Source organism: Cajanus cajan, chromosome 2, assembly GCF_000230855.2.
Source record: "Cajanus cajan strain Asha chromosome 2, NIPB_CcT2T_4, whole genome shotgun sequence".
In the NCBI taxonomy this organism is placed as follows: Eukaryota; Viridiplantae; Streptophyta; class Magnoliopsida; order Fabales; family Fabaceae; genus Cajanus; species Cajanus cajan.
This window is the reverse complement of record NC_138518.1, coordinates 48,049,639-48,063,903: the sequence shown is the minus strand read 5'-3', so window position 1 is coordinate 48,063,903 and position 14,265 is coordinate 48,049,639. Positions and strand designations below refer to the sequence as shown.

Sequence of the window (14,265 nt, the reverse complement as noted above, 5' to 3'; positions counted from 1 at the left end):
TTTAGAATGTTTATTACGTGATTTGAAAATTTTCTATCAATTGAATTATGTATTTTGGTGAATTGGTGTGTGTCTCATAATTATTGCATTTTCTAATATGCGTTTTGTTTTTGATATGTCACTAAGTGCAACTTGGGGCGCACATGGCACTACTTGGGCTATGTGAAGCGTCATCGAGGTTGAGAGCAAAGTTTGCTCCTACGGTTTCTCACATCGAACATGGAAGCTCTAAGGGTTCCCTGTGATGCTTCTGTCGAGCATATATAAGCTAATTCATGGTAGTTAGGATTTGATTCATGTAATTTACTTGAGTAGTTTAATTTTTATTTTCATTGTAATTTGTTATTTCTGCAAGTTAGTTTATGTTACCAATGTGATTCTTTCTACTTGTGTGGAGTTTGAGTTCTTTTATTTATACGAGGTAAATTATTTTTATATTATGTTATGTGTCACGTATGAGGGTAGAAGGTGTAACAAGTACCTAGGAAGTTATTTCACTTCCATCTATTAAGGAATTATGTGAATAAATATTGATTTAGTTATCAAATACCATAAATGATATAGATTCAAAATATGTCTTTCAAATGAAGTGTTTTGTGTGTTAGACTTAATGTCAAGATAAGTAATCATCTTACATATTATCTTATACCAATTCATGTTATTGATTGATCTAAAAAAACTTTTCTCTAAAAAAACATTTATGTTTATTATCATTAAAACATCAAATATGAGGGTTTTAAGATTATCTTTTAACCTAACAATCTCTTCCTTTTTAATAGTGATAAATATATTTTTGAAAAGAGAAAGTTTTATGCAATACATATCTAATCGATTTTTCTAATAGGCAAAATAGTATGTTTTTAGAATATCTTTTAGAGTAAAAACTTAGTGCGATCAAACGAAATGTCCATTTTAATAAAACTTGGTATCAAAGCCAAGTATGCATGTTTAACGAAAAATTTGTCTATCAAAGTAAAACCCACATTTGTATCAGATCAATTTTATCAAATTTATCAATATCAGAACATAAGGTTTATAATGACATGCTTTGGCTTTCGTATCAAAACATTTAAATATTGGAGCATATATATATATATATATATATATATATATATATATATATATATATAATGCATCAAACATTATTGGTACCAGTCATATATAAATATTAGCATCAGAACTATAATATAATATCATAATCATAGATTATCATTATATATCATAACACACGGTCATAAAATTCTCTTCATGTATATCAAAGAATTTATGCATGTCCATAAGAGAATTAGTTGTGTTTGTTAGAGCTTATAATATATTAGAGAATATGGATATGAAGATATAACATGAGTCTATACTAAAATAACATTTTAACTAGAATATTTTAGCTCCCTTTAAGATGGAGTAACTTGTTCAAAAAATACATATAAAACTTAAAGCTAAAAAACAACAACAACAACATTCTAATCCCCCTTTTAACATCAGCAAAAATTAAGTCAAGTCAGCTAGAGTCCTCATCCGAGCTACGATTAATATTTATTCTGATAATCTCGTTCGAATCATATTTCTTTTGATCCTGTCACAAGTATTCTCTAGCTTATTAAGTTCAAGACAAATTTTTTTATCGTATCGTGATTGTCATTAATCTAATAAATTTTTCCACATGAATAGTAGAATCGAACATTAATTACCCTTTAAATATATCATCATGAGACGATAACACATGACTGTATAATATCTAATCATTACATCAATTTATCAAATTATCTTATTTATAAATCAAAAGTTGTTTTCTAAATAGTTAAAACAAATTATTTTTAAAATTTAAAGTCAAAACAACCAATTATACTTACACAAACAATCCTGTTAATTAATCACATGCTCCATATTTTATCAATAAAATCCTTTTACAATGCTGAATAAACAAGTTTTTTCTTTAGCTGAAAAGATGTGACTGGAGAAGAAAATCAGTTGCAATTACAATATAACCGAAAATCTCTTTTTGACGTCTCAGTCTCGTTCTGATTCCTCATCCGCAAAGGACGCGCAATAAAAGTCCCCTCGCGCGTTTTAAATTACCAAAAATCACAATCCACGTGTCTCTTTTCCGCAGCAAGTCCTCCCCACGCGCGAACGAGCGCGTGAGCGAGAAGGTCCAGTTTGGCTGGAACGAACGACGAGCGCTTCCAACCAACTCTATAAATCTCAGACGAAAATCGCCTTCCGATATCACATCTCAACCGTCCCTCACCTCTCTCTCTCTCTCTAGAATTTTCTCTCTCTAGATTTTCCCCTTTCGTTCCTCTCTCCGACGGAAGTTCCAGAACGTTCTCGCTTCTTCGCCGTCCAATTCGGTTTCGCGGTTCGAGCTGCATGAACCGGTTCGGGAAGCTGGATTTGTCGTCGAACTTGAATTTCAACCACTTCGTCACGTGTCTGTTGATTTTTTTCCTCCATTTTTCGCCTCAACGCCTCTCTTCCGCCTCCGATTCCGGTAGAAACAGTGATCGCAAGCTTTGTTCCGGTCATGGAGTCGAGAACTAAGAGTAATCACCAATTAACGAGAGGTTTGCTTTTGATCGCGTTTTCTGCTTTCGATTTTGCAAGTTATTTGTGCTTTTTCAAATGTCGGTGGTGCGTGACTGTGTTCGTGTGCGTGTGAGTTTATTAGAGGATAGAATAATAAAATAGATATTATTTATGGTGAGAAGTGGAAAAAAGGATTTTAATATTGCGTTGCGTTTTATTATTGTTGAAAAATGAAAAGGTTCGTATGTCAGTAAGAATGGGAGCACGTGTGTGTCTACCAGACGCGAACCGTACGCGTTTGTAGATATTATTTTAAACTTGAAAATAGGTAATATAAATTTAATTAGATTAAATTGTTCTATAATTTTATTTTTTTTTATTATTTTTAATAATTTAAGATAGATTTTTTAGTTTTTATATTATAATATTTTTAATTATTTTAGTTTTTATAGTTATTTTTTTAAAATATCTTTTTATGTTGAAGTGGTATTTAATATCCGAGAATTAAAAAAATGAAAAAAAAATATAAATTCAAAATTAGACACAAAATAATAAATATATAAACTGAAAAATTATTTTAATAATTTAATTATTTGTGTTTAGAGAACTTAACTAATTAGAAAAAAAAAATTGTTGCTTTCAAAGAAAAAAGTATGTGTTAGAAATGAAAATTGTATACAAGTTATTATCACTGGATTATCAAATTAAAATTCTTATTATGAATATAAAACAAAATAACATGAAAAGTAAGTGAAAAATATTTTAAAGTTTAATTATTTTTATTTGAATTTAATTGATATAAATAGACATTTTATACTGTGATGAATAAATATTTTCAAATGTTAGTTTTTTGGATTAGTTAATAGTTTAATTTCTTTTTTTTAGATTATCATAATGCATGACAATTAAATTCTTTTTATATTATTATTATGTTTAGACCAAATGTGTGCACCGAATTTGATCTAAAACATGGTTTTAAATTGTGGTTATAATTTCGGTCATTATGATTATGGTTATTGTGATTGTTGCCATGAGAATTATGATTATCGAAACGTGAAATTATTATATATTTATATTAAATATAAATAAATAACTTTATTATAATAAAAATCAATTAAATTATTTTTTTTTAATTTTTTATTCTAAATTTCTTTCTCTTTTTTCTTAAATGATTATGTATCTCTCAACACTTTAACCAATCATTGTTAGTTGTTTTTCTCCCTCTTTTAATATTTTTTATTATATTAAAAGATTAAAATTTGAATTTATGTGTGTTTTTGGAAAAAAAAAAGTGAAATAAAATGCTGTTACAGATCTGCGTTGCGACTACATTGTGAAACTTTTGGTGATTTAATTTAAAAGTACATCACTGTAATAAATTTTTGGTGAATTAAAAGCACCACACTAATATTATAACGGCAATTTAAAACCATGGTTCTAAATAAAAATGTGTGCATAGAGTCTTCTTTACGAGGTTTAGAAGAAAAAAAACTTGTTTATGTAGTTTGTAAACTATAAACAGCTGTGACGTTTGGAAACGATTTTGATTGTGTTTTCTGTTTTCTCCCATGATTTTAGATTTTTTTTACAGTAACATTGGGAAAAAAAAAAGTTCGTACGAGGAATAGAGAGAATCTTAAGATAAGATATATAATAAAATGAAAAGTGAGAACGAGAAAAAAAAGTTTTACGAATAATTTAACTTTTTACTCAAGATGCCCTCTGATATCTTCAATTTGTGGAGTCCGATAAATGGATTTAGTATTAAATATTGATCGCTTGAGTATACAAATAATATAAATTCAAGTTATGGAAAAGACAAGGATTATTTTGTGTACGTAAGCTATGTGTTCTTTTTTTTTTTTTTGTAAAAAAAAAAATCTAGTTTATACTGTCTCCAATGTTATTTACTGTTTTTCTTCTTCCTTTTCTTGTAGCTAATTGTTATGGAAATGTTAGCAAGCAGCAGGAGAGGTCACCATCTGTTATTGTTGTCGGTGGTGGCATGGCTGGGATTGCTGCTGCTCGTGCACTCCATGATGCTTCGTTTCAGGTAACCGAGCTAATTGTTACGAATTTGAAGAATAATTCTTTTTCGAGTTGTATGCTACTCTGTCATAAAACAATACTTTATGTTGCCTGAGTGCATTGAGTTCTTCCAAGGAATAAACCTTGTAAGCAAAAACTTATGAAGTTTAAAGTCAATTGCATTCTATTTCACTGAAAAAAATTGGTGGGTTAATCAACGATTGTGATTTCCCCCTGTTTTGGGTCAATTTATAGGTTATCTGTTGGTAAGGCTTGGTTGATTAGAAGCTTGTAGTGGTTACAGGGGAATGTCTTGGGTGATACTTGATACTTTAGAATTGGGCTCTCTTTGTACATACATTTGGGTGAATGAAGTTCCACAGAAGGCACGGAAGCGGTACATGATTTGGGGGCAAAAACTTCTTTTTTTAATTTGTGGAACTTGACAGAAATTCAAGTTTGTTTGAGCAAATGATGCAAGTTTTTTGAAACTTGAACCTAGAAGTTTTTTATTAGTCCATTTTTTTTTCAGAGTTGAGGGACTAAATGGTGCTTTTTATTTTTAATTTTTGGTCAGGTTGTTCTCTTAGAGTCGAGGGAAAGAATTGGCGGTCGAATTCACACTGATTACTCATTTGGTTTTCCTGTTGACCTGGGAGCATCATGGTAAAGCTTTTTCTCATTATTTTCTGAAAGCAATTTTTCTTCATTTGTTTTTTATTTTAGATCTAAAAGCTACACACTTTTCAGGTTGCATGGAGTTTCCAAGGAGAATCCTCTGGCTTCGGTGATTGGGAGGCTGGGGCTACCCCTTTACCGTACTAGTGGGGATAATTCCGTGCTCTATGATCATGATTTGGAAAGGTAAATATATAGATTTTTATGTTCTATTATTTTACTAATTCTGCTACAATTGCGTAGCATATGATCATTTAAAATATTTTTTGGCAACCAAGTATTTTTAATATTTTTCTGGTCATTCTGCATAGCAGAAATTACTACATGCTAGTTTATTATTATTATTATTATTATTATTATTGAAATTCATCAACTTCTTGCAGCTATGCACTTTTTGATACGGAAGGAAATCAGGTTCCCCAAGAGCTGGTAACAAAAGTTGGTGAAATATTTGAGACAATTTTGCAGGAGGTAGGTCATTTTTTTTTTTATATTAATTTTCGTACATATTTGTTTTACTTAATAAAATGTATTTTCACAGTTGCAAGAATTTTAGGATAAATTGCATGTCTAAAGTTATCACTTCTAAATAATCTGTCCCTGTGAAAATCCCATCTAATGATTGTCCATGACTTAATGCAGACAGATAAAATAAGACAAGAATTCAGTGAAGACATGTCTGTACTTCGTGGTCTTTCAATTGTTTTTCATAGGAAGCCAGAATTCAGGTGTTATTATAGGCTTAAAAAATAATTTCTTTCACACCATTATTGGTTTTTCAGGCATAGTAATTGATAATTTTACTTCTACTCTTAAATTCAGGTTGGAGGGGCTTGCTCATAAGGTACTTCAATGGTATTTATGCAGAATGGAGGGCTGGTTTGCTGCAGATTCCGATAGTATTTCACTGAAAGGCTGGGACCAGGTAATTTCAACAAATTAAGTTGAAGATGCTGTATTATATTAGCGGTTGAGTTCCAAATCCAATTTCCACCCCCCTCTCCACCCACCCCATACCCCAATTTACACACTGAATGATCTATTCTCTTTGTGTTACATACAGGTATCTCCTTTAGTGAAAGAAATAATTTGTAAAGTCGTCTCATAGCCAGGTGCATGATTCTTCAACATGCAGCCTTTCTATGACCGATAATCGTGTAAATGTGTTTCCTGATCTACATATAGGAGTATGTATCTGATTGAAACCTTTTGTACATTAATAAACAATCTTAGGCACATTGCATCATTTAGAGTCAAATGAATGACGTCTGCCTAAGATTTGAAGCAAATGTCAACACAATAAACACAATCTTTAAAATTTTCTTCCTCCACTATGAATTGGCGGTGCCTTTTTGTTAGGTAGTTGGGGTGGGATGTTAGGAATCCTCTGTCATCTGAATATACCATCATATTGTATGATTGTGAAAAGGTGGTCTACCTTTATCGGCATTAGGGTTGAAAATTGTTATGCACTAATACCGGCCTACCGTAAAGTTTGTTGGAGAATAATACATATTAGATTAATCAGACATAATTTGACCCTAATTATAGCATCTTACAAGAAATTTCTTTTTCCTGAATTACTTTTTCTTGTATATATTATTATATATCACTCTTCTGGTGTGTACTTACAGGAGGTGCTGCTCCCTGGTGGTCACGGTCTTATGGTCCGGGGCTACTTACCTGTTATAAACACCCTAGCCAAGGGTCTTGATATTCGCCTGGGGCACAGGTAGATATTATTTTGAATTGTTGTTTTAGAATTGTATTTGTTTATTTTATTTACTTATTTGGTAATGCTCCTTTTCAGTGTCACAAAAATAGCTAGGCGATATAATGGAGTAAAGGTAACAGTGGAAAATGGGAAAACATTTGTTGCTGATGCTGCTATCATCACTGTCCCACTTGGGGTGCTTAAAGCAAAGCGAATATTGTTTGAGCCAAAGCTCCCTGACTGGAAGGAAGCTGCCATAGCTGATCTTGGGATTGGACTCGAGAATAAAATCATTTTACACTTTGAAAATGTGTTTTGGCCTAATGTGGAGTTTTTGGGAGTAGTTGCAGACACATCTTATGCCTGCAGCTACTTCCTTAATCTCCACAAGGCTGCAGGTCATCCCGTCCTTGTTTACATGCCTTCTGGGCGGCTTGCCAAAGACATCGAAAAGATGTCTGATGAAGCAGCTGCCAAGTTCGCTTTCATGCAGCTCAAGAAGATTCTTCCAGATGCTTCTTCACCGGTACGGTAACCATACTAATTTTGCTTTTTACTTGTTTCGCCTTAAGCAGTTCAACAAAAAGGAACTCTTCAATCTCTGATACATTGTCTAAACTACAGATATTTTTGGTCTCCTTTTTATAGGCAATCCATGATTTTGGTCTTATCATTTTTAATTCCACTAGTTTGGTCTCCTTATTTTTAAAATTGCACAATTTCGGTATATCCGTTAACTTGTCATCCAATACTTAAAGGAGACGCTGACTTAGCGACGAAGTGCTGATAGGGTATCATCATATGTACCACTCATGTCAATACCTTATTGGCCATGTGTATCAGCCATGTCAGCATCTTTGTCAGTTATTTGATTGAGAAGTTAGTGGATGAACCAAATTTGGGAAATAATTGGATATATGAACCAAACACGGATTGGCTGTATTAGGAAACCAAAAGTTTAATTTCAGGATATGTTTGCTAAAATTAGCTTATTAGTTCGCGAGAATCTTCTAAGTTATAAGCTAGGTGCTAAAAGATTGGAAGCTTATAAGTTATAAATTATAAGGTAGGAGTTAAAAAGCTGGAAAAGTTAATTAGTTGAATTAAAAGATTAGTTGATAAGCTAGCTCACATTTATTTATTTGATAATCAGAATGGAAGAATAACTTGTAAGAAAAATAGATTTTAAATTAAAAAAGGTAAAAAAGACTTAAAGTAAATTAATGAGGATAAAAAAAAAGAGGAAAAAAAAATTAAAAGCTCATAAGCTATGATCTACAATTATTTTATGAAATTAAACTACAAGTTTATTTTGGTGAAACTAGCTTATAAGCTAGTCAAAGGAGTCTATAAACTCCTCAAATGAAAAGTCTAACTTAGGATTGTTATAAATCTATTATTTTACCTGTATCAAAGTATGGTCTATGCATTTGAACTGGTTATTTGCTCCATTATGCAGATTCAGTATCTGGTGTCTCGGTGGGGGTCAGATATAAACTCCCTGGGTTCATATAGCTATGATGCAGTAGGGAAATCCCATGAACTGTTCGAGAGGCTAAGAGTACCAGTAGATAACTTGTTCTTTGCAGGGGAAGCGACAAGTATGAGCTATACAGGGTCTGTCCATGGGGCATTCTCCACCGGAATGATGGCGGCCGAAGACTGCCGGATGCGCGTGCTGGAGCGATATGGAGAGCTTGATTTATTCCAGCCAGCCATGGGAGAAGAGGCTTCCTTGTCTATCCCACTGCAAATATCTCGTATGTAATCAATCATCTCGGGGTCACGACTAGTGGACAGAAGCAGTTCACTAGGACACTTCTGTTCCCTTGTTATCAACCTATAGGATATATATATATATATATATATAGCTTAATGTTTTGTCCAAGTCACGCCTTGTGTTGCGTATCCATAGTCTATGCTGTCAAGAACAGGTAATTAATGTGAATATTCTACGTGAGAAGTCATGGCTTCTATAGTTATCATGTGTAGAAAAGTGCGTCATTAGTTTCAGAATGTCGCTGGACTCATCTACCCTATATATTTGCATAATAATAATTTGTGTTTTTCCTCGCCTTTTAATTTTCACTTTTTAACAGTTCAAGCAAGTTAACGAAATCACTGTGTTATTGTGTGGATGATTGTTTCATGCAATAATTTATCATTTAAACTTTTTTCATATATGTAATCTTATCCACTCTCGGACATTTCCATGCGAGTGTGAAAAACGTTGGCTTGTAATAAGACATGACAATTATAGAATAAGCAGCTTTCAGAAATTTCACGAGGTATTATTCTGATTTTTGTCCTTGACATTAGTTTTTAATAAATAACTGTCCATTTTGAAAGATTATAAACTTGTTGAAAAATCTAATAGGTTTGACATTTCCTTGTTCCATTTTATTCTTGATAAATTATCCCTATTATTTATAACTGTTTTTTGGTTATTTTAATTCCTGCGGTTATGTACTGATATTTTAGGCTCGTAAGCCTCAAGTAACTCGCATGAGATAACTTCTGTAACTTGGGAGAGCGTGAAGGATACTTATACATATATGGTCATGAATTTGCAATTTTTAATTTTGAACGTGTCTCTTGCACACGTCACACTGGACATATTTATGGAATTTACTTCAGTAATCAACGGTTTGGAGGAAAATGCCACACATATTTGTGCTGGGAGTGAAATTTTAGTTCTTTATCCTCAATATTATATGAACTGATACTAAATGGAGCAACGAATCAAATGATATACATGGGACCCAAAACAAAATTATTATTTTCTGGATGTGTTGCATATGATTGATTTAGGTGTGACGTGAACTTAGTTAGGATCACACATTGCATAGTGATATTTTCCCTCATCTACCCTTTATTTATTATATATATATATATATAAATAGCTTCTATACTATATATGCATGAAGAAGGAAAAAAAAAATCTTATTCGTTGGCAATGAAGCGATTTAGGGTCTCATCTTCAGCTGATCTTTTGATGCGAGCAACAGCTTTTTCAACCTGCAATATCATCATAAGTCGTTTCACAACTTTACATGTGACAAACAATTCCTGTACCACATAATAACTTGAATTTACCTCTGCATTCCAATTTGTTCTTGCAGTCAGAATTATTAGAGTTGCTGTTTGCACAAGAACAGCAAGGATCATCCCCCACCAGAGACCCTGTGACAATCCCAAATGCTACAAGTTTTCATGCAAACTTAAGAAACAGAGTTGGTGTTAGTGTGGGAAATCTTTCAAACTTACTGCTACTCCAAGAGTTGTTTTAAAGCCAAGAACACATCCAATAGTAAGACCAATGACATAGAAAGAAGCCAAGTTTACATAAGCCACTACACCTTGCCATCCACTTCCAATTGCAACTCCTGAAATTTCCCAAATAAAAGTAAACATCTTAGGACATGTTTAACTAATTGCTAAATTAATTTAACTACTATATACTAAAATTAATGACTTTAAATCACAATTTATTTGCAATGATCCAATTGACTATTTTTCCAACTACCATAATCACATCACTTGGGGATAGAAATAAGACATTTATGACCATTGGATGTAGATCGGACAGCTCATATTCCAAATGTGTTTTTAAGTTTAATTTATTGAGATAAAATATGACTTGTCTAATTTTCATTTGTTTAGATAAATTTTTCTAAAAATACTTTTAAGAGAAAAGAAATATAGAAAGAAAAACTGAAATAAACTTTTTTATAAGTTCCTTTATATTACTACTTCAAAAACTTCTTTGCATAAGTTAATTTTAACTTACAAAGAAGCTTATTTCATTTTTCTTTCAAATTAATTTTTTCTAGAGAAGTTTATCTAAACAGACTATATGGAAATGTTTTCAAAAATCAAATCCAAAGATTCCAAATATGAATAACCTATAGGGGGAATTAGAATTCTCCCTTCCAAAAGTGGTAGTTATGCATATAGATTTTGTTACCTGACAATATTGGTTGAATGAAATTTAGGAAAACTGAGATAGCAAGCAGTGGAGTCAAACTAGATACCTCCTCAATGACTTCAGAGTCAGAAGTGAAAAGCATACTCAAAGGTACCCGCAATATCAAAATAATTGCACAGAAAAATATACTGATGAGAATGCTGATTACATTCACTACAATGACAGAAAATTTTGCTACTCTTGGATGAGCTGCCCCTAATTCATTGCTGACTCGGACACTGCAATCACCCAAATTCCAATTAGCATATTGATTAGAAAGTTGTTTAAATGAACATTCTTTTGTTATATGGATAAACTTCTTCATAAACGCTTTTGAGATAAAAATAAGAAGGAAAAATAAAATTATCCTTTCTATAAGTTAAAATTAGCTAGTATATAAATTAAAAAACATATCTTGGAGAAGCTAATATAGAAGAGTTTCTCTAAATTAACTTATGCATAAGTTAAAATTAATTTTAGAAGTTTATTTAATTTTTCTTCTTATTTTTTTTTAAATGTTTTTGAAGAAATTTATCTAAACAAAATCTTAATCTTTTGACACTAACCTGGCTGCGGCACTTAGACCCAACATAAATTGCAGGTCCCAGTTGAAGTAATTCATACTGAATGTACATTCATTGACATGAAAGGCATGGAAATTATAGTTAAGATAACATGAAATTTAAGATTAATCGGCTATAGCAGTAAAGGTTGTTCTCAGAATAGCATACCAAATGGAAATAGTGTCCACTGAGACTGTGGGATTGGAAAGCAACCCAGCTATAAGTATTTGTCCCTGATTGTACCATATCTCCAAACTACACTAGGATGCACTTTCAGCTTGTTAAAGAAAAAAATGTGAACTTAAAGGGTATGTATGGCCTGCACTTTTTTTATCCTGTTTTAATTAATAATTACAAAAATATCATCTTATTTTCACTTTATTCCTCTTCTCAAAAAATCTGTACTAGAAATGGCAATGATAACATTTTTGGTGTCTTCACTAAAGAAGTGTTTGAAAAGAGGGAACAAATTGAAAACCAAGGTTGTATTTTTGTAAGGACAGAACTTAACACAATTCCTTAGATATTTTTTTAATTATTCTCCAATCAGAATTGAAATTTTTCCTCAATAATCTATGTCGATCTTAAATGCAAACTTATATTATGAAGATTATTGAAGTAAAACTTTGATACTAATTGGAAAACAACACCAAAAATACTTGAGGAATTCTATCTAAATTTTGTCCTGTTTAAGACGTTTGATTGTGCAAGAAAGTGAAAAATAGGTGGACTTTTGGTTTATACCACAACATCACAGCAGAAGCAACTGTGAGCTTGAAGTAAGGCCAAATTCCTTTGAATGCTTTCACACTAAAGCCAACCCAAGTTTGCTTACATCTTGGGCTAAGAACAATGTACATCCCATTTAACAACACAAGAAGCCACCAAGAGAAGCTGAGAGTAAGGGCAGCTCCAAGAAGTCCATACTCCAAAACAAAGACAACCAACCAAGTGAGAACCACATGCAGAAGGAACACTCCAACTGACATAAATGCAAGAGGGTTCACAATGTTCTGTGCTTGGAGGAACCTCTGCATAGGGCATGATAGTGCAAATGCATAGAGCTGAAGAATGATTCCGCGTGCAAAAACTTGACCCTGCTCTGCTATGCTCTCTGATTGCCCTATGACTTTGAGGAATGATCCTGAGAACCAAAAGGGAAAGGTGAGAATCACTGCTGCTCCCAAGTGTAGGATGATTGCTCTTTGCAATGTGATGCTCATTGCTGAATACTTTTTTGCCCCATATGCTTGCCCACACACAGTTTGCACTGCACTTGCCATTCCCAACTGTTTAAGAGAATTCAACAACCACATTAACAAATATGAATAGGCAAAATTAAAGCCAACACATTTTCCCTCGATGAAAGATTGAAAAATGTTAACAACACATTTTTTTATAGTAACCATAGTATAAGTATTATATAAAATATTCACTAAAAGAAACATAGACTAATCTCTATTAGAGATCATGAGTCATTCTATTTTCAACATATAGTCTATTCATATTCAAGATCAAGGTCAAGATTTAAATTTTAAATAATTATTAAGAAATACAAGCAACTCTTACTCGTGTGAATTAGTGTTGATAATTATTATTAACTGAAATTTATTAAAACTAACAAAATTTTATGTCTCTCACTTTTTATTTACTGAATTTCATTCATGATTTCTTAGTTTCTAATAAATTTTAGTCAATAAAAGTGTGCTGTTATAAAATATATACAATACAAAGATGTTCAAAATACTCTATTTGAACAAAGTTGTCTCCTTCTATACCACTCAAAATATAAGGGTCCTAGTATATTCGAACTGGATTGTCTCTAGTAGAAGATTTTGGTGCTCTACACTCCCAAAAACAAAGGTCACTCAAAATGACAAGGTAAAAAATTGAGAGCACAAAACAAACATACCATAATCCCATAAGCAAGACCCTGAATTCCAACAATAGCAATGGATGCCCCAGCAAGCTCTAGAGACCCCAAATGGCCACTAAACATGAGGGTCACAAAGCTCAGCATGTAATTGAAAATGGAGACAACAATGGAAGCCCAAGAGAGGAGCCACAAGAGCCTTGACTCCCAAGCAACAAGTTGGGGCCACCATCTCAACTCAATGGAGCTTTGTTTCAAGAATTCTTCAATGGTATCTGATGACAAGTCTGGAATGTGGGAGTGTGAGTCAAGACCAAGTAGTAGTGGCTGGTAACGTGATTCTGACTCCATTATGGTTTTGTGTTAGTGTAATAGTGGAACTACGTGAATGAATGAATGAATGAATGAATCATGAATGAGACATGTGAAATATTAGAAAGATTTTGTATCTACCATTCTTCTTGGCACCGACCAGTTTTATTCATGTTACTTTCCATGTAGACATGTGCTTCAAACTAACCCCTAACAACATAATTTGTTTTACGTAAATGTTATGAGAAACAATAGTAAAAAGGTTAATTGATTTTCTACGTAAATGTTTATAAAAAAAAATAAGAAAAAATGAAATAAGTTCCTTTTATAATCAAAATTAATTTATATACGGACTAATTTAATTTATGAAAGAAATTTGTTTTTTATTTGTTTATAAACAGTTGTAAATAAGCTTATCTAAACGGTATCCTAATAAAGTTTATTACTAAAAGATTGTAGCATTAACGAAATTCAATAAGCTTATACATGATGATGATTACGACGATACACGTCAAATTGATCGACTTTAATCGAACCACTAAAAAAGTGGGTAATTTAAAAAAAAAAAAACTGAAATAAATTTTTTCAAAAAATTAAACTAACT

At 32.1% G+C, this 14,265-nt stretch overlaps 2 protein-coding genes across 2 annotated transcripts; one reads left to right on the top strand and one right to left on the bottom strand.

The window, feature by feature from the left end:
* The first annotated feature begins 2,025 nt into the window (after positions 1-2,025).
* Positions 2,026-9,028, top strand: LOC109790272 (polyamine oxidase 2). The gene is made up of 10 exons (XM_020349389.3): positions 2,026-2,564; positions 4,464-4,579; positions 5,132-5,220; positions 5,305-5,418; positions 5,616-5,703; positions 5,875-5,960; positions 6,055-6,157; positions 6,867-6,964; positions 7,043-7,472; positions 8,406-9,028. The coding sequence occupies exons 1-10, from the start codon at positions 2,525-2,527 to the stop codon at positions 8,712-8,714; spliced, it is 1,473 nt and encodes a 490-aa protein (XP_020204978.2). The 5' UTR covers positions 2,026-2,524; the 3' UTR covers positions 8,715-9,028.
* A 676-nt stretch (positions 9,029-9,704) lies between these two features.
* On the bottom strand, positions 9,705-13,758 carry LOC109790273 (protein DETOXIFICATION 41). Its single transcript, XM_020349390.3, has 8 exons — positions 13,389-13,758; positions 12,221-12,765; positions 11,645-11,731; positions 11,480-11,536; positions 10,914-11,152; positions 10,214-10,332; positions 10,043-10,129; positions 9,705-9,964 (listed from the first exon to the last, which is right to left on the bottom strand). Exons 1-8 carry the CDS (start codon positions 13,698-13,700, stop codon positions 9,890-9,892), a joined length of 1,521 nt encoding a protein of 506 aa, XP_020204979.2. The 5' UTR covers positions 13,701-13,758; the 3' UTR covers positions 9,705-9,889.
* Positions 13,759-14,265: the final 507 nt, after the last annotated feature.

Excerpts from the sequence above, each read along its gene's own strand:
- LOC109790273 (XM_020349390.3), bottom strand. The coding sequence starts at position 13,700 with ATGGAGTCAGAATCACGTTACCAGCCACTACTACTTGGTCTTGACTCA. Across the intron at positions 10,130-10,213 it reads AAACAACTCTTGGAGTAGCA|GGTCTCTGGTGGGGGATGAT; the intron begins GTAAGTTTGAAA and ends GGATTGTCACAG. Across the intron at positions 9,965-10,042 it reads GAACAAATTGGAATGCAGAG|GTTGAAAAAGCTGTTGCTCG; the intron begins GTAAATTCAAGT and ends ATGATATTGCAG.
- LOC109790272 (XM_020349389.3), top strand. The coding sequence starts at position 2,525 with ATGGAGTCGAGAACTAAGAGTAATCACCAATTAACGAGAG. Across the intron at positions 4,580-5,131 it reads TCCATGATGCTTCGTTTCAG|GTTGTTCTCTTAGAGTCGAG; the intron begins GTAACCGAGCTA and ends ATTTTTGGTCAG. Across the intron at positions 6,965-7,042 it reads GATATTCGCCTGGGGCACAG|TGTCACAAAAATAGCTAGGC; the intron begins GTAGATATTATT and ends GCTCCTTTTCAG.